General features: G+C 42.6%; 1 protein-coding gene across 1 annotated transcript in view; it reads right to left on the reverse strand.

The window, feature by feature from the left end:
* Window positions 1-15,486: 15,486 nt before the first annotated feature.
* The window catches only part of NFU1 (NFU1 iron-sulfur cluster scaffold), a 33,852-nt gene continuing 24,697 nt past the window's right edge, over window positions 15,487-24,641 (reverse strand). The window contains exons 7-8 of the mRNA XM_044283115.1: window positions 24,338-24,512; window positions 15,487-15,909 (exon numbers count right to left, since the gene is read on the reverse strand). Coding sequence (XP_044139050.1) covers window positions 15,859-15,909; window positions 24,338-24,512 — 226 coding nt within the window. The 3' untranslated portion in view covers window positions 15,487-15,858. The remainder of the gene's footprint in view (window positions 15,910-24,337; window positions 24,513-24,641) is intronic.

Raw genomic sequence — 24,641 nt, forward strand, 5'->3', positions numbered from 1 at the left:
AATCGAGATCTCTTGGCTCAGATGTGAAATCATGTACAGACAGATGTAGTGAAGACAATTAGAATAATGGAAAAGTTGCCAGGCAGCATAGTTTAGATGTCAGAGGTGAGCGCTCATAGCCAGCTCAGTGGGGAGGTTTACATCTTCATATCTGTGCAAGCGTTTGCATCATCGACTGTTGACCTGGCCACATTGTGACTGTGCACAACTTCCCTCCCTTTACTTAGAAGAAAAATGTCGAATTTTTGGAGCGATGACTACAAGCTAAACTGGCAGATTTTAGTAGACCCCACCCTCACTGAGAACATGGTTCAAAAACAAGATTTACAAGCACACTACGCTCAGACTGACTCATAAGTAGGACTAGACGGAGCTCTGTGATCAGATTAGGAAATGTCTTCATCCTCAAAATTATAGCGATGCTTAATGTAAAAAAATATTACAACATTTTCTCCTAAAAAAGTAAAACAAAGTCTGCATTCTGTTCTGTTATGTGAATGGCAGTTAGATGAAATAATCACTTATATGTTTCCTATAGTATTTTAATGTGCTATCTGTGTCAGTCTTCACTGCACTACTGGCATTTTATTCATGAAGCTGTACCCTCAAGATGAAGACTACGGTAGGTTTCACCCAGAAGGAGAAATGTCAAACTGGCTGTGGTATGTAAAGGACAAATAAAAATGTTATGAAGTAGATATAACAATAGTCACTATATATTTTCATATACCCTATTGGTTGTTCTGAGTCAATTAGGCTACTTTCACACTTTTTTTTTTTTTTGGTATAGAAATCCGGCAGAAGATCTCAATACCAGAATAAAACTGATCCGTTTTCATGTTGCATATCAGGATGCAGTTGTGTGAAATCGAAACGAAAAAAATTAATAAATACGGATCCATCACTAAATACATTGAAAGTCCATGGGTGACGGATCCAGTTTGTTAGGCTTTTAAAAAAACAGATCCATCACCATTGACTTACATTGTTTTCGTCTTTTTCCGTTTTTATGACAGGACACAAAACGGAATGCTGCTGGAACGGAAGACATCCTGAACGGATCTCTTTCCATTCAGAATGCATGAGGACCAAACGGAAACGTTTTTTGCCGGATCTCAATACCGAAAAACAACAACGCAAGTGTGAAAGTAGCCTTAGAGGGGTCCACCGCTTGGGACCTTCATCTTCTACGCAGAGCAGCTACAAATTGCATATCTCGCTATGCAGGATGCATACGGATTTAGGCCTCATGCACACGACCGCAGGATACGGGCCATGTGCGCCCTGCACCTTTGGTGGGGCTGTAGCAGCGCTGAACAGTTGCTGGTGAGTTCTTCCACAAGAGCTGATCACTGGGGCTGCAGCAGGAGAAGACCTCGTCATTAGCTTATCATTGTAAGGCCTCATGCACACGAACGTATTTTCTTTCCGCGTCCGTTCTTTTTGCGGACTGTATACGGGACCATTCATCTCAATGGGTCCGCAAAAAGAATGGAAGTTACTCCGTGTGCATTCAGTTTACATATGTCTGTATTTCCGTTCCGCAAAAAAATAAAAAATGTCTCATTATTGTCCGCATTACGTACAAGGACAGTACTGTTCTATTAGGGGTCAGCTGTTCCGTTCCACAAAATACGGAATGCACACGGACGCCATCAGTATTTTTTGCGGACCGCAAAATACATACAACTGTGTGCATGAGGTAAGTAAAAAGGCCTTATTCAAAAGGGACACCTTTAAAGAGGACACACCCCCACTTTTTTTTTTACTTGTTTTCCTCATGCAATAACTCCTCTGGCGCTATTTTCCATAACTCTGCATTCTGCTTTTGCTCTGTTATTTTTCTTAGAAATGTATGAATAAATTGACAACTTGGTGTTACCAATCCTCTTGTCAAAGCAACGTGTTCCCACATAGACTGAAACTGCCGGCACTGATTAGACAGCATGTATCAATGCGCCCCCAATTGGGAACATCCAGTTGTCAGTTTATTAATACATTTCTAGGAGGAATAAGAGAGTAATGGTATTTACTAAAAATAGACCCGTCAGTAGTACAGCGAGTCGATTCTACACAAATTGAATTTGTTACAACTTTCCCAAAAGCACATATGACATTTTTGGGATTTATCCCGCAGGAATGACCATTAGATGTGTATAGCCAGCTACAGACTTTTTCCCCCAATTAATCCATTTTTGTGACTACCACATAGGGTTGTAGTGTTAGAAGTGATGATAGGAGTTGTGATATACTGCAGAAGATGGAGGAGGGCGTCTAGACAGGATATGATAAGGTTCTGAACATGCACACGGCACCCAGTTCCTTCTGTCGTAAAAAACTGTACTGTAAATGCTAGGAAAAAAAAAGTTCAAATATAACAGTGGGAATCAATGATATTGTGCGTATAATCTATATATTTTATGTACGCACAAAAAAATAGATAATGGTAAAACCTACCTTTTAGGCTACTTTCACACTTGCGTTTTTCTTTTCTGGTATAGAGTTCCATCCTAAGGGCTCTATACCGGAAAAGAACTGATCAGTTTTAGGCCTCATGCACATGGCCGTTGTTTTGATCCGCATCCAAGACGCAGTTTGGCGGCTCAGATGCAGACCCATTAACTTCAATGGGGCCGCTTAAAATATGCGGACAGCACTCAGTGTGCTGTCTGCATAAGTTGCTCCGTTCTGTGGTCCGCAAAAAAATATAACCTGTCCTATTCTTGTCCGCGTTTTGCGGACAAGAATAGGCAGTTATATTAATGGCTGTCCGTGCCATTCCGCAAATTATGGAACGCACACGGACGCCATCCGTGTTTTGCGGACCGCAAAACAAACAACGGTCGTGTGCACGAGGCCTTATCCTAATGCATTCTGAATGGAGAGCAATCCGTTCAGGATGTATCAGGATGTCTTCAGTTCAGTCTTTTTGACTTTTCAGGACAGAGATAATACCGCAGCATGCTACGGTTTTATCTCCGGCCAGAAAAACTGAACACTTGCCTGAATGCATTTTTTTCCATAGGAATGTATTAGTGCCAGATCCGGCATTCAAATTGCCGCATTGACGGATGTGGTATTCCGCTCTGCTCATGCGCAGACCTTTAAAAATGTGAAAAAAAATAAATACCAGATCAGGCAGGCAGTTCAGGCATTGGAACTGCCTGCCGGAATCAAACATTGCAAGTGTGAAAGTACCCTTAGGGTACATGCACACGTTCAGGATTCATGTGCGAAGAATCCGCACTGAAATCCACAGATGTTTGCAGGCAAATCTGTGCGGTCAATCCGCATTAATTGGTGCGGATTTGCATGCGGATTCGGTGCGGATTTTCCGCATGCGGATTTCACTAAGTGAATGAAGAAAATCCGGTCAGGAAAAAAAAAAAATTTGACATGTCGCGGATTTTAAAATCTGCACCGCAGGTCAAAATCCGCGCTGAAAAAATCTGCATCGTGTGCATTGAGAATTTCAAATTCTCATAGAATACAATGTACATGACATACGGTACGGATTTTCCGCACGCAAATCAGCACACAATCCTGATTGTGTGCAGGGGGCCTTATACAGATTGCAGTACACAAACAAAGAGCGTTGCCCCTTTTTTTGGAGCACGTGCAGGAAAAACAAGACAATACAGAATTAAATACTCAGACACCTGTAGAATTGCCACCAACCACCAGACAATATCCATTTATCCATTTCCTTGGAATATCGGAAATTACCTAAATGCAAATCTCAAACATCACAAATCCATTTGCCCAGTGGCTGGAGAATCATAGGCCAGTTCATGAATTGTAGTTTTTTTTTAAATCAGATATCTTTTTAATAATTTTCTTTCAGGCAAGCAAATAAAATATACATTATGTTCACAGTTACAAGCATAATTTAAACATAATCAAGTATCACTTTGTCATTTATTTATTTTTGTTTTAACGTAACAAACTGGAGTGATCATCAAACAATAGTCGACTATAACACCCCAACTACTGATTCCCTTCCCCCCCTACGAGACCATCACAATGACAGTTAAATTGTGAAAAAAAATCCTTGCAAAAAGGATAGAAATAAAATCCCACACGTGACTCCTTGAGCAAGAAGAACTACAATCGGACAGCTGCTATTCCCCCGGGACAGTGGCACACTCCAGCCCCCAAGCCACATTCTGAGTTACATCTTTCCTCGATCCATTACAATCTGGCTTCCGCCCCCCCCATTCGACAAAAACTGCCCTTACCAAAGTGACATATGACCTCCTGACAGCAAAATGCAACGGTAACTACTCTCTGATCATTCTCCTTGACCTCTCTGCAGCTTTTGACACTGTAGACCACCATCTCCTACTCGCCATGTTCCAATCCATCAGCCTAAAGGACACCGCCCTCTCCTGGTGTTTTTCCTATCTCTGGTCGGTCGTTCAGTGTATAATTCGCTGGCTCCACTTCCTTCCCTCTCCCCCTCACTGTTGGAGTTCCTCAGGGTTCAGTCCTAGGCCCTCTCCTCTTCTCCCTGTACACAGCACCAATTGGACAGACCATCAGCAGATTTGGTTTCCAGTACCATTTCTATGCTAATGACACACAACTATACACTTCATCCCCTGACATCACACCTGCTGTATTACAGAACACCAGTGACTGTCTCTCTGCCGTCTCTAACATTATGTCCTCTCTATCTGAAATTAAATCTTTCAAAAACTGAACTTCTTGTGTTCTCTCCATCTACTAACCTACCTAAACCTGATGTCTGCCTCTCGGTGTGCAACACCATCATCACTCCTAGGCAGCACGCCCGCTGTCTTGGGGTGACTTTTGACACTTATCTTTCTTTCACCCCCTATATTCAATCTCTCTCCCGCTCAGGTCGCCTGCACCCCAAAAAAACATCTTTAGTATCTGCCCCTTTCTCACTATGGAAACAACAAAAACTCTCATTGTTGCCCTGATCCACTCCCGCCTTGATTACTACAACTCACTATTAATTAGCCTCCCCCTCACCAGACTCTCCCCTCTCCAATCTATTCTTAATGCAGCAGCCCTACTAGAGATGCATAACTCCCCTAGCAAGCGCCAGCCATGGACTACTGTCAATCCAGGGTCCCCAGATAGCCTCAAATTTTGAGAGGTTATTACGCTTAAGGTAGACTCCTCTTTCCAATCTAACAATTGTATTCAGTCTAGCTACATACTCAGTAATAATAGGAGGTGAAGGTTGAATATGCTCAGAGTCATAGATACCTAGTAGGCACATCTTCGGGTTAGGAGAGAAATTTGCACAATACACCTTATTAATGAGTTGCATTATTTCCTTCCAGTATGTCGCCAATGACTTACAGTTCCACAGCATATGGAACAGTCCAGCTTCTGGCTCATTACATTTCGGACAGTTGGAATTTTCCCTATAACCAATTTTAAATAGGAATATCAGAGTTTTGTACACCCTGTGGAGTAAAAACAATTGGGATAGCTTGGCAGCTTCACTACGGGAAAGATTTGGGGTAAGCACAAACGTTTCCTCCCAATGTGTATCAGTAATGGTCCCAATGTCCCGCCACAGCAGTTACAAGCGTCCGATTGGAAATATATTGCAACAGTGATATTTTAGACTGGGCCTCCAAGGCATGTCTTATTTCCAAGTACTTATAAAAGTAAGTAGAGGGTAGGCTAAACTCATAACACAATTGTTGAAATTGTTTGAGGAGACCCCGAGAATAAAATTATCCAATGCTTCAGATTCCTTTATTTTCCCATAGCGAAAATTGTGTCAGTCTGGAAAGTTCTGGTAAAGCAGGCTTGCGCAATATGGGAGATATATCTAAAAGTCCTGAGACAGTTTTGGCTTTATTCCATACTTTCCTCATTAGTTCCAAAGTTAGGGCTCCATTGCTGCCAAAGGCCACCAGACTTTGCTGCCACTCCACCAGACTGCCACTTCTTCCTGTCCCTCCCCTCCAGCCACACTCCATCCCTTAAAATGTTGGCGCTGAGCCGATATAAAATATATTAGAGGGGTTAGGCAGTGCTAGGCCTCCTGAGTCCTTGTCCCTTTGCAGCGTCTCATACCTAATTCTACTCCTGTTATTCTTCCATAATAAAAAATGGAAAACAATAATTGCTCTTACCGGTAATTGTTTTTCTTAAAACCCATGACGACACCCATGCGACTAGGACCTCCCTTCCGGGTCAGGAAACCTAAAGAGATAAAATGGTTTACATCCCCACCACACCTAAGTGATAATAAATCAAACTCCGGAGGCGTGCCAACCACCAAGCAAGAAGGATTAAAGGACAGAACACAACATGAATAGTGGAAAGAGGAGAATCCATACGGTAGTTCCTCCAAATTTCCAAGGAAAAGAGGCTCTATCTAAATATACGTATTCACTTTTTTGTTTTTATCATTAGGGAGGGAAATTTTTGGGGTGCCGTCATGGGTTTTAAGAAAAACAATTACCGGTAAGAGCAATTATTGTTTTCCCCTCACCCATGGCGGCACCCATGCGAGACTAAACTCTGCCCAAGAGGTTGCAATGGCCATGGTAGAATGAGCCCCAAACCCCCTTGGAGGGGGCAGACCAAGAGAAGAATAGTAAAGAGGTATATTGGGTTGTGACGGCTCACCTGTTTATTGTATATGGAACGGGTGATAGACACACCCAGTCTATAAAATGCAAGGTAATTATAAAATGTAGGTTAGTTGTGCACACCTCATATGGGAGTATATTTATATACGTAGACTTTTCTGGTATATAACATTCAATATTTATTATACATATATATAGAAAGTATCTTGGATGTCTGTATATCGCTGCCAGTACCCAAAGTAGTCACAAAGTATATGTTGTTATACTCCTTCCATTAATTATATGTGAATATCCACGTGATTTAAATAGATAAAAAGAAAATGTTAATTTAAAAAAAATTAAAAATTAAAAACCCTTTGAAAAAAATTTGTGCAAAAATATACCTTGTTAGTGAAAAAATATATGTGAAATATATATAAGTGCTCCGATGTGGTAAAAAATAGGAGTATTCCTTTCTGATGGTATTCCTTTCTGACAATATTTTTAGAATGCAGCAATATATAGAGACATGCAAGAAGACCGCAAATAAGACATTTAATATAGTATTAGCGATTCAATATAAAATGCAATAAAAAAAATAAAATTCAGGATGTTATAATATAAACCACAGTGTTAGAGGTAAAAAATGCAATATTGTTATAATATAGATGGGATTTAAAGTTCAACACTGTTACAATGTAAAACCACAATCTGCTATACTTTATCCACATTAACGGTTCTCACTATGTGGCGTTAGCTTAGATATTTGTATCTTATCCAGCAATTTAGTCACAGTTTATGTGCTGTCTAGTACCGTCAGGGTTATAATTTCTCCTGTAAGGTGAGGGTGTAGAAGGCACTTTATAATGTGCAAATGGTATTTCTTTCTTCAAATAATGATGTTCTCCAAATAATGTTCTAGTATAAATATGGAATCAATCTTATAGTTATATGGTTATAGTTTTTTTCAATTTTTTTTTCCCCATCTATTTAAAATCACGTGGATATTCACATATAATTAATGGAAGGAGTATAACAACATATACTTTGTGACTACTTTGGGTACTGGCAGCGATATACAGACATCCAAGATACTTTCTATATAAATGTATAATAAATATTGAATGTTATATACCAGAAAAGTCTACGTATATAAATATACTTCCATATGAGGTGTGCACAACTAACCTACATTTTATAATTAGTATGAGAAGAATAGGCAAGAGAAATAGCATTCTTTACCCATCTACTGTAGCAATAACGCTAGTGGAAACCTTGCGGCCCCTACACTTTCCCTGAAACTGGATTAGGAGATTTTCATCTGTCCTCCGAGTAGAAGTGGAATCTAGGTAAAAAAGCAGACACCTCCTAACATCTAGGCAATGACATTTTTCTTCTGACAGATTAGCTGGATTTGGGATAGGGCCGAAAGAACCATATTCAAATCTCAGGGAGGAGACAATGGTCTTAAGGAAGGGTGCAACCTAGAGGCTGCTGGCAAGAATCTTTTAATCCACGGATGATCAGCTAACCGATAATCAAAAAAGGGCAGCTACCTGAACTTTTAGTGTGGAAGCTTTAAGATTCCTATCTAGCCCTGTTTGCAAACAAATCTAGGATTCTTAGTATTTGTGGGGATGGGATCTGGGCTGTGACCTAGGAATGTAGAAAAAATATTCCAAATTTTGATATATTTTTTATAGGTAACTGTCTTTCTACTTCCACCTTGTCCAACAATCCCCTTCCTGACCAGACCTCCCTTTCAAAATCCATGCCGAAAGCTGAAGAACTTCTAGGCTGGGATGAACTAGTGGACCCTGGTAAAGAAAGTTCTCTCTCAATTAACAGAGGACTTCACTTCGGATCGTACTAGGGCCTTAATGGTTTTAGATAAGCTATGGGATTCTTCCATGACTAACTTATCTATACAAGCTTGACATAGTGGTTTAGCATAAACAGCTGACAACGCTACTCTACATCCTCCACACGCCTTATGTTTAGTTTTGCCAGAAGATTTCTTAGGTGTTTTTGCTTAAAAATAAATAAAATAAAAGCAAACACCACCCAAAATTATTAATAGAGGATCAATCTCACCCAAAGTGAAGAGTCAAGCTTCCCCACTACTTGTGAGCCTCAAAGGTTCCGAGGGATTGCCGCGCCTCGGCTCCTTTTAACAGTAAGCCCAACAGAAATGCTTATCCATGAGGCCGGCAAGCCCCTCCTCTTCCTGTTATCGCCGCCGGTAGAGTTTTAATGCCCCGGAAGAAGCACTCTCCACCATCTTAGAAATGGGCCGCCGCACTGACATGGACTGGGAACCGCCTGAACACGGTGATAATGAGGCTTTGGGACGCGGCAGTAGCAGGACAGACTTAGGCGACAGCTCCCACCGGAGACTTACGCCGCCAGGGGTAGAGTTACTGTGTTGTAGACCCGGACCTCCCCCAGCCCTCTGAGGTGAGAACCTAAAAAGAGAAAGGGAACTCCTCGGGTACCTCCTATCCAGAGGACAGGAAAACTGAACTGAGGGGTGGTGGGGGTGTGAACCATTTTATGTCTTCAGGTTTCCTGTCCCGGATGGGAGGTCCTAGTCGCATGGGTGCAGTCATGGGTGAGTGGAAAATTTGTTGTGTCTTATAAAAGTAGTGCATAGGAATCCATATTGGTGAGTTATGCAGTATATACAAGAGCTGTGGCATTAGCACCATTTTGAGAAGATTGCCCCTGCCTACCAGAGACAGTGGAAATTTATGCCAGGAGTTAGCTTTAAAGGGTACCTGTCACCTGGATTTTGGGTATAGAGCTGAGGACATGGGTTGCTAGATGGCCACTAGCACATCCGCAATACCCAGTCCCCATAGCTCTGTGTGCTTTTATTGTGTAAAAAAAAAAAAAAAAGATTTTATACATATGCAAATTAGCCTGAGATGAGTCAGAGCTGGAAAATATGACTCTTCTCTGGTCACACAAGTAAGATATGACACTTATGTTAATTTGCAAAAAAGGCGGGAAGTACAAAAATGCATAATACTTATTGAATTTGTCTGCAAATGAAATTAAAAGTGTAATTTATATGTTTAGGGTAACACAATGAACATTTAGAAACGCTCAGTGAGGGTAGCATAGTAGAAGTTCCCTTTAAGCTTAAACCTAGCTAACAATGGTACTAGATTATCTTGTATGTACTTGTATAAGTCAGTGGACACCACAACACCCAAGTACTTAAAGGAAGATACAACCTTTAGATTAGTATGCCTTAGACAGAGACTCTGGGGAAACAGGGACAGCGAAAGTAACACCAATTTGTTCCAGTTGATAAGCAACCCAGATTGCCTACCAAATTCAGAGATTGTGAATATAATAGGGTCAATTGATGAGGCTAGATCACCCACATACAACATATCTGCGAACAATGAGATTCATTCCTCCACCTCACCTCTTTTGAACCCTTGCATAAGCGGGGTGGTTCTTAACAAGCAGGCCAGGGGCTCTATAGCCAGGGCAAACAGGAGAGGAGACAGAGGGCACCCTTGCCTCGTCCTTCTCTCCAAGGCTATTGCCAAGGACAGTCCTCCATAATCCGAATTTTAGCCCTAGGCCCATTATACAGCAATTTCACCCCTCCCAAGAATCCCGGGCCAAACCCCATCTTAGACATGAGTATTCCCACTCAACACTGTCAAAAGCTTTGGCAGCGTTGAGCGAGAGCACACCCCCTCCCAACTGAAGGTTAAGAAATAGGTGCCTGAGATTTAGAGACATGGATTTGACAGGCATAAAGCCAGACTGATCTTCATGAATAACAGTATAAATTACCTTTGGCCAGGATTTTTATATCCACTGTCAACAAAGAGATGGGCCGATAGGAATCTACTTGTGTGGGGGTCCTTGCCCGGTTTTGGGATTACTACCACTATCGCCTCCATCATTGAGCTGGGAAGAGTACCAGCCTGCAGAGCATCGTTAAAGACATTAAGGGAGGCGTGGGAGTAAAATTTCCTGATGTTTCTTAAAATTCCCCTGGCAGGGAATTGTAGTTTTTCAACAGCTGGAGGGCCGCAGGTTGGGCATCCCTGCTATAGATGGAGCAAGGTTAGACAGGGTGGTGTAGACCTGCACCAGATTTATCACAGGGGCACTGGGGGACACTTTTTTCTGTCTCCATACCAACTATTGGTAGGCTTACTTTGAGACAGATTGTTGTGCCAGAATTGTGCTGAAATATTGTCACAAAATAGTGAACCTTAGGGCCACCCCCTTTCCCATGAAGAACCGCCCTTGGCAGGCATGTCAGAAATAACTGTAGAAACCCAAAATTCGGCAAAGTGCACCACTTTATTAGACAGGTTTCTGGTGCAGACACAGTAAATCTGGACCAATCTGTTAGAAGTCCCTTAACATATAGAAAATAGAGTAGCATGCGGGGTAATCTGCCCCCATCAAAAAGATGGACGCCATGATAGAACTCCAACCGACCCATTGAGTCAGTGGGGTCTGTCATAGGACAGATCCAGCACACCATTGTTTTTGTTTTTCAGCTTTTGTGACAGCAGAAAAAAAATGAAATTAACACTTGGCATATGGCAGCCTTTTTATGTTGCCATTTTTTAACAATTTATATTTTTTGGGTAAAACACAGATGACCCTAAAGTCTATAGCACTGCAAAGTGTGAAATCTACAGCATAAATTGCCATACCACAGATTTTAATGATATTCCAAATTAAATGGCCATTCTGGAGCCTCGATTCGAGGGATCAGCAACCTCCGGCCCTCCCGCTGTTGTGAAACTACAACTCCCAAAATGCTCCATTTTCTTCTATGGGACTTCTGAGAAAAGCCAAGCACTTATGCATGCTGGGAGTCGTAGTTTCACCACAGCTGGAGTGCCGAACTTTGCTGATCCCTGCTCTATTCCATCTGGAAGTTTATGAATTAATTCTCAACTGGCTTTTACCAGCTGGGGGAGTGTCTCTGCACCGGCTTGCATTGTCCAGTCAGGGCAGCCAGTCCAAATTGTGCAGGGACACGCCTATTAGACAATGGAAATGGTAACACCCAGTTGTCATTTTATTCATAAATATTCTAGAGGAATAGCAGAGCAACAGTGTAATAAAGAGCTCTAGAAAAATATGATCCAGAATGGTTATTTCATGGGAATACATGAACTAACATGTCAGGAGAGGGGGCAAGTCCTCTTTATAATCCACACAAGGGGCAGTGTGTAAAAAAAGTGTTTAAATGGGTTGTTCCAACATATTTTAATACATGTTAGGCTACATTCACACATCAGTATTTTTCTATAATCCGAATTTCGGTCAGTTTTTTGCGGATCCGTTGTTTCTGAAAATGTTTCCGTATGTCATCCGTTTTTTGCGGATCCGCAAAAAACGGAAACATGTATACATTTCAATAATCAAATAAAGTTGTTTGGATTTCTTTTAAAAAAAAAAAAAAAAAAAAAAAAAAAAGAATTTGTTATGTGTTTCCAGGAACGGATTCCGCAAAAAACGGATGACATACGGAATGACATCCGAATGTCTTCCGTTTTTTGCGGATCCATCGACTTTGTATTGTACCAGGATCCGAATTTTGCGGAAAAGAATAGGACATGTTTTATATTTAAACGGACATGCGGAACGGAACAACGGAAACGGACAGCACACAGCGCAAAAAACGGAACAGATCAGGAAAGAAAAAACGGACGTGTGAATGGACCCTTAGCATGTAAAACGAATTACTTTTTTAACGGTGAGATATTATCTTACTTCATTATAATGGTGCCCCAGTGTTCATCTGTATAGTAATGTGCATGTCCACATGAGATACAGTCTCCAGCCTGGATGCAAGATGAGATACGGCCTCCAGCCTGGATGCAAGATGAGATACGGCCTCTAGCCTGGATAGAAGAATGAGATACGGCCTCCAGCTTTGATGCAAGAATGAGATGAGGCCTCTAGCCTGGATACAAGATGAGATACGCCTCTAGCCTGGATACAAGATGAGGTACGGCTTCTAGCCTGGATGCAAGAATGAGATACGGCCTCTAGCTTGGTTACAAGATGAGATACGGCCTCCAGCCTAGATGCAAGATGAGATATGGCCTCTAGCCTAGATGCAAGAATGAGATACGGCCTCTAGCCTGGATGCAAGATGAGATATGGCCTCCAGCCTAGATGCAAGATGAGATACAGCCTCTAGCCTGGATGCAAGAATGAGATACGGCCTCTAGCCTGGATGCAAGATGAGATATGGCCTCTAGCCTGGATGCAAGATGAGATATGGCCTCTAGCCTAGATGCAAGAATGAGATACGGCCTCTAGCCTGGATGCAAGATGAGATATGGCCTCCAGCCTAGATGCAAGATGAGATACAGCCTCTAGCCTGGATGCAAGAATGAGATACAGCCTCTAGCCTGGATGCAAGATGAGATATGGCCTCCAGCCTAGATGCAAGATGAGATATGGCCTCTAGCCTGGATGCAAGATGAGATACGGCCTCTAGCCTGGATGCAAGATGAGATACGGTTGGGCATGGAGGCATACAAGTTCTGTATGGTATCCTGCAGCACATTTGCCCACAGATGTTACAGCTGGGCCTGTAGATCCTGCTCACTCGTGGGTTGCCAAAGCTGGTGTCCCAGTTGGTCCTATGTTCGACTGGTGATAAATCTGGTGACTGGACAGGCCAAGTAAGTGTTACAATCTGGTGGAGATATTCCTGGGAAACCCTTGCTGCGTGTGGGCGAGCATTATCCTGCTGAAAAATGCCAGTTGGAAGCTCTGCCATGAGAGGCAACGTATGTGGGCTCAGGATGCCTGCACATATTACTACTAGGGGTGACTGGCTGTCGTTTGTGCCCCAGATCATCACACCAGCAGTTGGAGCAGTGTCGCTCAACAGAAAAGCTAGGATTCGAGTGTTCACCACAAGGCTTTCATACATACCCGATTCTCATCGGATCTCAAACAGGATCTGGATTCATCACTAAAGATGATACGGTTCCAGTCCATAGTAGTGCAGGTTTACAACACCACTGCAAAGGAGACAGTGGCTGTTTGTCAATGGCAGGGAAGATAATGGTCACAGCGACACCAAATTTCCTTCTGCAAAGAGCCTGGAAGGTGGACAACAAAACTGTGGGAGCTGGTTTTGCTCATCAGCAGATAAAATGATCTTCTCTACTGATGGTCTGTTTGGCCCTGAGGCTGGTCGTCTTGTGTGTGTGCTCTCATGTAACCACTTCCCCCAACTCCTCCTAACAGCAGAAAAGCAGTTCGTTGACCATACTGCGTCTTTCAGTCCAAAGATGGGTCCCTTCTCAAAGTCTGTGAACTGGGTAAAGTGTCTTTGACTGGGTTGTAGAGACATGGCTAGCAGTCAGTCTGTCACCATGATATACATTACTATATAATATAGTGTCCCATTTAATTATATATTTTTTTACATTAAAGCGTCACTAACTATAAAAAAAAACATTTAATTGATGTGGATCTGAGCACCAATACCCCCACTGATGCCTAGAACAAGAGGAGAGAAGCACGCATTGCAAGAGACAAGGCGCCATACAAGTCTATGGGCCCATCTTGATTATGACAAAGAGCACAATATACCTGTGCTTCTTTCCCCTTGTTCTAGGGATCAGTGTGGGTCTCAGGGCTTACACCCCCACCAATCTAAACTTCTGATATGTCTCTATTTTGAGAAGTTAGTGACCCTTTAATCATAGAATACCCCCCTCGGCCGAGACAGCGTTTTCCTACATGGGGCACATACATTTTAATGCTGTACACAGAAACCGCATTACAAACAAGTTTTTTTTAACAAATCCACTTTGGACCTATGATCGGAGGCTCAATTCGCTTAACCCCATTCTCAGATGTCACGGTCACTTGATGTAAAATGACCTGGTGGGGGTCTACAGCCAGCACTTACCATGTATGGAGTGGTCTACGCTCGCAAGCCCGCTCCATACACACCTCAGACATACAGTTACATCCAGGTGCGTGACAGGGTTAAAATTTGGATTTCTTAAGTCCTTTTCAGACGAGCCAATTCCACACATCGAGCTCGCAGTGCGAATATGCAGCAGCTCCCGTCCTGACCTCCCAGGACTGCTTAGGTCACATAGCATTGTATTGATTTATAAAGCTAAGTAACCCTTAGAGTTCTGGAATGTATTGGATAACACTCACAGCATTAGGTCAGTGTTATCCAATACATTCCACAACTGTAAGGGTTACATAGCATCATAAATCATTATAATGCTGTGCAACCCTGGAAATGCTGGGAGGTCAGGACGGGAGCTGCCACATACTCACACTGCGAGTCAGATAGGTAGAACTCGCTTGTCTGAAAGGGGCTTTAGTCTTGCAACCTGCATGACCAGCACCCCAGGTATGCTTACACTGCTCCCCTCGGTCACCTATATAGGGGTTTGAAGTGTCAAAACTGCTGACAGACTCCCTTTAAAGCATAATCACATATCCACAAAATATGCTATAAACGCCCTGTTAGCAGATTGCAGTACACCCTATTTTCCATACTTCTCCACTGACGTCTACAGAAGTGAGGAGAATGTGTTGGCCAGGAACAGGTGAGGTCCCCAGAAGCATATCTAATGTATATCAGACACTAATTTTCTTAATCTCAAATCAACTATACTAACATCACACACCTCTCTCTTTGGTGCCATTTGTAATCGGTGTTCACACTAAACACCCACAAAACCACTTGTTCGGCTTCAGAAGGGAAGCTGCGTTATCAATGGTAACCGGAATAGCCACGGAGAAGCCGCATAGTTTCATTCTACTTCTGACCCTGCAGTGCGCATTAATGACTGATGTGTCCTACACTAATCCAACGATCATGACACAGACGTGAAGACACACTACAGTCTGGAAGGAAACACAGATAACGTTCCCGTGTGGATGACGGTATACTTTATTTTACTCTTACACTGATAAATAATTCAGCATATACTACAGTGGAAACAGTACAACATGAACGTGCGCTTCGCTCCAGCAGCTATTCAGCTGTTTTCACATTAAAACGAAGAAAATATATATATTTTTTATTTTATTAAAATCACACAGGCAACTCATGGATCCAACACCTCACGGGGTCCTGGTTTCCCATATCAACCAGAGGCCAGCTTACTTTTCCTAAACTGCACAGCGCAAATAAAACATGGACTCTGACTGGCCAGAGTTGCTTTGTATACCAGAGGCCCATAATGGAAATAAGGACAACATGTATCAGCGGTGTCACATGTCATGGCCCATGTTATTAGGAAGATCAAGAAGATGCAGGTTCTTGTCCAGCAGCTTCATCGTCGTCATCAGTCACCTAAAGAAATAAATGGAAAATGAAGAACTTCAAATTATTACATATAGGAAAAGGTACTAATGGTTCGCAGATACTGTAATCTTGATGGGGAGACAAGGCCACCTGTCCACAACTTGAAATGGCCGATACCAGGGAACAACAGCGTGCAACCACACAGGAATGAGAGGCTTTAGATTTAGGCTAAATGCATACAATCAGGATTGCGTGTGGATTTGCATGCGGAAAATCCGCACCGTAGGTCATGTACATTGTATTCTATGAGAATTTGAAATTCTCAATGCACATGATGCTAATGTTTTCTGCATGGATTTTGACCTGCGCTGCGGATTTTAAAATTTGCAGCATGTCCATTTATTTTGTTTTTCCTGACCGGATTTTCATCACTTAGTAAAATCCGCATGCGGAAAATCCGCACCAATTAATGCGGATTGACCGCACAGATTTGACTGCGAACACCTGCGGATTTCAGTGTGGATTCTCCGCACATGAATCCTGAACGTGTGCACGTACCCCAAGCGTGCCTTTAAAGGGGTTGTCTCACTTCAGCCAATGGCATTTATCATGCGGAAGGAAGTTAACATAAGGCACTTACTAATGTATTGTAATCACACTATACACTGCTCGTTTCCATAGTTACAACCACTCTGCGATCTAGCAGTGGAGGTCGTGCTTGCACATTATAGGAAAAAGCAACGGCCTCTCTGGTGGCTGGGACCAGAGAAGTGCTTATACTCCAGCATTTTTTCCTATGGTGTGCAAGCACGGCCACTGCTGCTGGATTGCAGCGTGGTCGTAACCATGGAAACGATCAGTGTATAATCTGATTGAAAAATGAATCCAGCCAGCAAAGGAAGCAATATGGACGATCACAATACACTAGTAAGTGCCTTGTTTTACCTTTCTCTACATGATAAATGCAATTTTCTGAAGTGAGAAAACCCCTTTAAGTGTGACTCTATACAAGAAACATGACCTTGGCACAGGTCTACATAGATTGCCTCCTGGTAGAGCAGAAAAGAAAATCTTATAAAAAAATGAGATAAAACTAATAATAATCTCTAAAAAGGAGAGGGCAAAAAAAAAAAAAAAAAAAAAAAAAAAAAAGACGAAATATGTTGGGAGGATTTATTTCAGCTGTGAACATTTGATGCAAAACTGAATTTTTATTCTTTTTTCAAAGCAAATTTGTTCCAGGCTGGGTCCATATACTTGTTCAGATATTCTATTTTGTATGTGGACTGGTCAAACTGGGATTTGTCAGGTCTTCAATGTTCCTCTATACCGAGGGCAGCATAGGATCTTTAAAGGGGGATACTAAAGTTTGGAATATTATATCGTTTTTAGGATTTAAAAGGCTATTTGTATAAATGCTGATGGAACTCATAGAAAGCCTGTGAGTCCTGCTAATCCCGGCCACACACACTGATTGCAAAAATCACAAATTTGGTTTGTTTCCATTCAGGACAACGTATGGATTGCTCATCCATGAATAGACAGTGTAGTCTACATAGCCGCAGTCCTATTGAAGAAGCCGTCGAGGGGGCTGCCGCTACTATTTACACCGGGTAAGAATCATGAGTGCACAGTAATGTGGGTTTCATCCAGTATAAGGGCGCATTCACACAACCATAGTGTTTTGCGGAACTATACTGGATTCTGGACGCAACTATAATAGAAAATACCTATTCTTGTCTGTGGCTGCGGACAAGAATAGGACGTGCGCCATCTTTTTTTGCGGGGTCGCGGAACGGAACCACAGATGTGGACAGCAGACTGTGTGTTGTCCGCATCTTTTGCGGCCCCATTGAAATGAATGGGTCCGCAACCGTTCCGCCGCGGACCCAGTCATACGGCCATCTGAATGAGCCATAAGAGAGTTGCAGGCAAATTTATGTGTTCTTGTACGGGTTGTAGTTTACAGCTGCACATAGAGATATAGCAGTTACATGGCCCATTCTACTACATTGCATGCAGAGATTTACAGAAAGTGAGGGGTATTGATACGGCATACCGCAGCCGAATAGTCTCATTAACAGTGATCAGCTCCCATCTATTTAACTAGGGATATTGTGCAATATACATATGTATTTATTGATGGTTCACCCTAATAGTGCTTTTGGCTGGCATTTTGCTGGATCCCGTATAGAACTGGATTGCTATTTTTAAATGGATTTAATAAAATCATGTATTTAATGGGGAACTATAAGGACTCCAAGTCTCTTTTTTTTGCATAGGAATAATTAAAGGAGTGGTTGCGTTACTAAATATGAGGATATTGCAGTGTGGATTTGCGGTCAATCACTGTATGTGGGTGCGGTTAGCAGGACTCGCAGGCTTTCTCTACGAGTCCCAACAGCATTTATACTGCTTTTTACAAGTCAACACTAAAGCTACGTTCACACTTGCGGTAGCCTTTTCCGGCAGGCTGTTCCGGTGGGGGAAACAGCCTGCTGTAACCGTGCTACCGCAAGTCCACTGTGCCTCCAGAAGTCCGTTCCGGCCTTATATCCTATAATGGGGGAGGGCCGGAGGTCCGGCTGCAGCACAGCAAGCATGCCGAGATGGCCAGAATGGACTTCCGGAGGCACGGTGGACTTGCGTTAGCACGGATTCGGCAGGCTGTTCCCGGAACAGCCTGCTGGAAAAGGCTACCGCAAGTGTGAAAGTAGCCTAAATCAGATCATAAAAACTCATTGGAATGCTGTTATAAGTTGGCAGCACAGTGGCTCAGTGGTTAGCACTGGCGCCTTGCAGCACTGGGGCCCTAGGTTTGAATCCCACCAAGGACAACATCTGCATGGCGTTTGTATGTTCCCCCTGTGTTTGTGTGGGTTTCCTCCCACATTCTAAAGCCATATTGATAGAGTACTTAGTTAGATTGTGAGCCCCATTGGGGACATCATGATGGTAATGTCTGTAAAGCGCTGCGGAATATGTCACTGCTATATAAGTGCATAAAATAATAAAATAAAATATATGGCCCAACAACATATAGAACTGGTTATTTATGGCTACATAATGATCACTTGTGACTCGATTAATTCAGAAGTGACAGAAATAATTGCAGAGAAATGTTCTTTGGTAACATGAGTAATCCGTTTCACCAGAACTAATGGGATTAAGAAACAGAATTGCAATATTCTCTATTGTACACCAAGACCGCAACTAAAGCAAGTTGTAGCTGTAACGCTGACATCTAGAGGCCACTATGTGACCTGCGCGGTCAAGAACCTGTCATCTGTACAGAACATGAAAATCACGTGAAACAAGAACAAATAGAAATAAAAATCAGCAACCTTTTCAGCATTCTGAACTATTGCCCTGAACTGTAGACCAATGCAATAAATAATTGGTGATATAACGGTGTCTACCCATGTAGATATACAGATGTCTATGTGGTGATGATTTATTTTTCATAATCTATCTATTTTTAAGATTTTAATAGACTAACCCCAACCTCACCTAAACACACAAGTGTAGCAGTGCTGGTAAACACTTCTGCTGCGAGCGTTGTCCGTATTGATGTCGCCTGGGCGAAGTACCCAGTGGCTCTAGCGGTTTACAGTCGTCACGTGAATGTGGGATGCAGCATCACTAAGGACATGTTAGGCCCGTCCACATGTGGTGGAGCCTTCCAGCTGCAGATCTCACCACAAGTCCGCAGTAAGATAAGTATGTGTTACATGTGGATTTTGTGTGGATGGTACCAGTACACATCTTCCCTAATTCATGACATAACTGACAGATTTGGGGATCTGCAGCATGCTCTTTCTCCATGACATGTAGATGGTGTTTTCAAAACTCCATCCGATCCACATGTACTGAACTGGAACCTGAGGTGTGGCGCCTTAGTCTCTGTACACACTGGCATCATGGTCCATCATGTAGCAAGAATAGCAGTAGGCTACGGTTATATGAAAAGAAGCTCCAGAACTGTTATTACTTGGGGAATGGAAACAATTACTAGAAAAGACATGTCAGGAGAAGACAGGTCCTCTTTAGAGGGGTTCTCAAAGATTCTTTAAAATTTGGCAAGGAGGACTTGAAAATGTCCCATCACTCCCGCTCCAATCCCCACATAGCCTGCAGCAGTCACATGCCATTCATAGTTTCTGTGACCGCTGCACTAGACGTTGCGTCACTACAGGCCTAAAAGGCATTAAAGTGATGGCACAAGTTAACAGGGCCACCTTCAAATAAAGAAAAAAAATCTGGGAGAACCCCTTTAACATTCTATTCCTACTATGTCATACTTACAGGAGACTGGAAGGAGAGCTCTGTGGTGCTCTTCTGTAGTAACGTCAGACTGGAGACCTCCTGGGACTAATGTCTGCTGTTTAAACGTCGCAGACATTTTACCACTCAGATGCCGTGGTCAAATGTGACCATGGCATCTGAAAGCCGACAACCAGGAATGGCTACCCCTAGTGGCCATCGGGGGAGCTGATCATTCCCTGCAGCGGTCTCGATCACTCTGAAGCAGGCATCCTCAAACTGTGGCCCTCCAGCTGTTGCAAAACTACAACTCCCAGCATGCCCGAACAGCCTACAGGTATCAGCCTACAGCAGGGCATTGTGGGAGTTGTAGTTTTACAACACCTGGAGGGCCGCAGTTTGAGGGTGCCTGCCCTGAAGGATCTGAGGCTGCACCATCATTGAGTACTGACCAAAAGTTTGGACACACCTTCTCATTCAAAGAGTTTTCTTTATTTTCACGACTATGAAAATTGTAGATTCACACTGAAGGCATGAAAAATATGAATTAACACATGTGGAATTATATACATAACAAAAAAGTGTGAAACAACTGAAAATATGTCATATTCTAGGTTCTTCAAAGTAGCTACCTTTTGCTTTGATTACTGCTTTGCACACTCTTGGCATTCTCTTGATGAGCTTCAAGAGGTAGTCACCTGAAATGGTTTTCACTTCACAGGTGTGCCCTGTCAGGTTTAATAAGTGGGATTTCTTGCCTTATAAATGGGGTTGGGACCATCAGCTGCGTTGTGGAGAAGTCAGGTGGATACACAGCTGATAGTCCTACTGAATAGACTGTAAGAATTTGTATTATTGCAAGAAAAAAAAAATCAGACAAGGAAAGAAAAACGAGTGGCCATCATTACTTTAAGAAATGAAGGTCAGTCAGTCCGAAAAATTGGGAAAACTTTGAAAAAGTGTCCCCAAGTGCAGTCACAAAAACCATCAAGCGCTGCAAAGAAACTGGCTCACATGCGGACCACCCCAGGAAAGGAAGACCAAGAGTGACCTCTGCTGCGGAGGATAAGTTCATCCGAGTCACCAGCCTCAGAAATCGCAGGTTAACAGCAGCTCAGATTAGAGACCAGGTCAATGCCACACAGAGTTCTAGCAGCAGACACATCTCTAGAACAACTGTTAAGAGGAGACTGTGTGAATCAGGCCTTCATGGTAGAATATCTGCTAGGAAACCACTGCTAAGGACAGGCAACAAGCAGAAGAGACTTGTTTGGGCTAAAGAACTGGACCATTAGACCAGTGGAAATCTGTGCTTTGGTCTGATGAGTCCAAATTTGAGATCTTTGGTTTCAACCACCGTGTCTTTGTGCGACGCAGAAAAGGTGAACGGATGGACTCTACATGCCTGGTTCCCACCGTGAAGCATGGAGGTGTGATGGTGCTTTGCTGGTGACACTGTTGGGGATTTATTCAAAATTGAAGGCATACTGAACCAGCATGGCTACCACAGCATATTGCAGCGGCATGCTATTCCATCCGGTTTGCGTTTAGTTGGACCATCATTTATTTTTCAACAGGACAATGACCCCAAACACACCTCCAGGCTGTGTAAGGGCTATTTGACCATGAAGGAGAGTGATGGGGTGCTGCGCCAGATGACCTGGCCTCCACAGTCACCGGGCCTGAACCCAAATCGAGATGGTTTGGGGTGAGCTGGACCGCAGAGTGAAGGCAAAAGGGCCAACAAGTGCTAAGCATCTCTGGGAACTCCTTCAAGACTGTTGGAAGACCATTTCAGGTGACTACCTCTTGAAGCTCATCAAGAGAATGCCAAGAGTGTGCAAAGCAGTAATCAAAGCAAAAGGTAGCTACTTTGAAGAACCTAGAATATGACATATTTTCAGTTGTTTCACACTTTTTTGTTATGTATATAATTCCACATGTGTTAATTCATAGTTTTGATGCCTTGAGTGTGAATCTACAATTTTCATAGTCATGAAAATAAAGAAAACTCTTTGAATGAGAAGGTGTGTCCAAACTTTTGGTCTGTACTCTTTATATTCCAATTACCCCCTTTCCCCAAAATTTTAATAAACTATAAAAATAAATAGTAACAAGGAAGAGCAGGCACACCACTTTCTGGAAAATGAGTGGACTACTGGAAATACTCTAATGAGATTATTATAAAAGTTTTATTCTGAGATATCATACATAAAAATGGCCAGTAAATTACTCTAAAATACATTAAAAATAAAATTGATAAAAATTATCACATAAAAGTCAAGGTTGGTATGTAGTATCCTGAAATAATGTCTTCTGAGTTGAAGAGAAAGTTACTTGTCAGTATTAGTCTGTCTCCATGAGACTCTTACCACTCAGCAGTGCCGATATTCTTGGCATGTGGTATACATGCACGGAGCAGTGTAGTCTCCAAGACGCGGGACTCCGTGCGCTGAGCGCCAAATACTGGATCAATTATAACAGGCACACAGCCCGAAAGACGCACTCAAAGTGACTGATGCACAGCAATGAAAAACTGCAATTACATGAGCGCAGGACGCAGGACGCTGGGTTCGCAGGGCGTGCTCTCAATCAGGTGATGATATGCAAATGAGTCAGATGTTCTGATCAGCTGGTACAAGTCGCCCAATCCCGTGGTTCACAGGTCCTTGTACCAAAGGTGATCTGTTCCGATCAGCTGGTATGAATCGTCCAGTCCTGTAGTTCACAGGTCCTTGTATCAAGGATAAGTCCAGGTCCTATATTGCGTAAATGGCTGTGTTCAAATAAGAGTTGTTTACAGGATAATACTTTTGATCCACAAAGTCTTCTGTACTTGGGGTCCGGACCAGTACTGGATGTAGGAATTGCGTAGTCGGCTAGACGCGTTTCGAGGCTACCTGCCTCTTCCTCAGTGCTACTGAGGAAGAGGCAGGTAGCCTCGAAACGCGTCTAGCCGACTACGCCATTACTACAACCCGTACTGGTCCGGACCCCAAGTACAGAATACTTTGTGGTTCAAAAGTATTATCCTGTAAACAACTCTTATTTGAACACAGCCATTTACGCAATATAGGACCTGGACTTATCCTTGATACAAGGACCTGTGAACTACAGGACTGGACGATTCATACCAGCTGATCGGAACAGATCACCTTTGGTACAAGGACCTGTGAACCACGGGATTGGGCGACTTGTACCAGCTGATCAGAACATCTGACTCATTTGCATATCATCACCTGATTGAGAGCACGCCCTGCGAACCCAGCGTCCTGCGTCCTGCGCTCATGTAATTGCAGTTTTTCATTGCTGTGCATCAGTCACTTTGAGTGCGTCTTTCGGGCTGTGTGCCTGTTATAATTGATCCAGTATTTGGCGCTCAGCGCACGGAGTCCCGCGTCTTGGAGACTACACTGCTCCGTGCATGTATACCACATGCCAAGAATATCGGCACTGCTGAGTGGTAAGAGTCTCATGGAGACAGACTAATACTGACAAGTAACTTTCTCTTCAACTCAGAAGACATTATTTCAGGATACTACATACCAACCTTGACTTTTATGTGATAATTTTTATCAATTTTATTTTTAATGTATTTTAGAGTAATTTACTGGCCATTTTTATGTACGATATCTCAGAATAAAACTTTTATAATAATCTCATTAGAGTATTTCCAGTAGTCCACTCATTTTCCAGAAAGTGGTGTGCCTGCTCTTCCTTGTTACAATTTTGCACTTTACAATTGGGTGAGTGACCCAATCAGCAGCGAACCCACTGTTATCTGTTCATCTAGAGTGTTGAGCCTCCCTAATTTCACTGTATTTTATAAAAATAAATAAACATCATGGGCATTATCGTGAGCAAAAATGGGTACTATTAAAATAGTTATCCCATATGGTGAAGGGCGTAATGGGAAAAAACATCAAAACCATTCACCATTTTTTGTCACTTCACCTCCCTCCAAAAATTGAACAAAAAGTCATACAAACTCCAAAATTGTATCAATAGAGATACAGATCATCAAAAAATAAATAAAATAAAAATAAATGAAAATGGCCCAGTTCTGAAGGAGTTAAATTCTATTTTCACAAGGCAAAAAGATAACAGAAGGATCAGCTCATGGAAGAAATTTGTATAAATACCAAACCCCTCCATGATATCAGCCCCAGCGATTGTACGTATGATTACACAGAAAGACCAATAGCTAATGTACCTGCTCCACGCCTTCCACCTCTGGGATATAGAACTGCAGCATATTCTGAATGCCACTCTTTAGTGTGATAATGGAGCTTGGACAACTGGTGCAAGATCCCTGGAGCTTCAGCTGAACAATACCATCCTGAAAGCCTCGGTAGAGTACGTCACCACCGTCTTCTTGTACCGTTGGCCTATAGGAGAAGGCGAGAATAGGATAATTTCACCTTTAAAATCTAAAACCTAATCCATGCACAGCCATCTGACAGGCCCTTCACACGAAAGCCTCTTCCACATGTCAGTGGTCTCCATGGACCGAACAC

The sequence above is a fragment of the Bufo gargarizans genome, chromosome 2 (genome assembly GCF_014858855.1).
Source record: "Bufo gargarizans isolate SCDJY-AF-19 chromosome 2, ASM1485885v1, whole genome shotgun sequence".
Taxonomy (NCBI): Eukaryota; Metazoa; Chordata; class Amphibia; order Anura; family Bufonidae; genus Bufo; species Bufo gargarizans.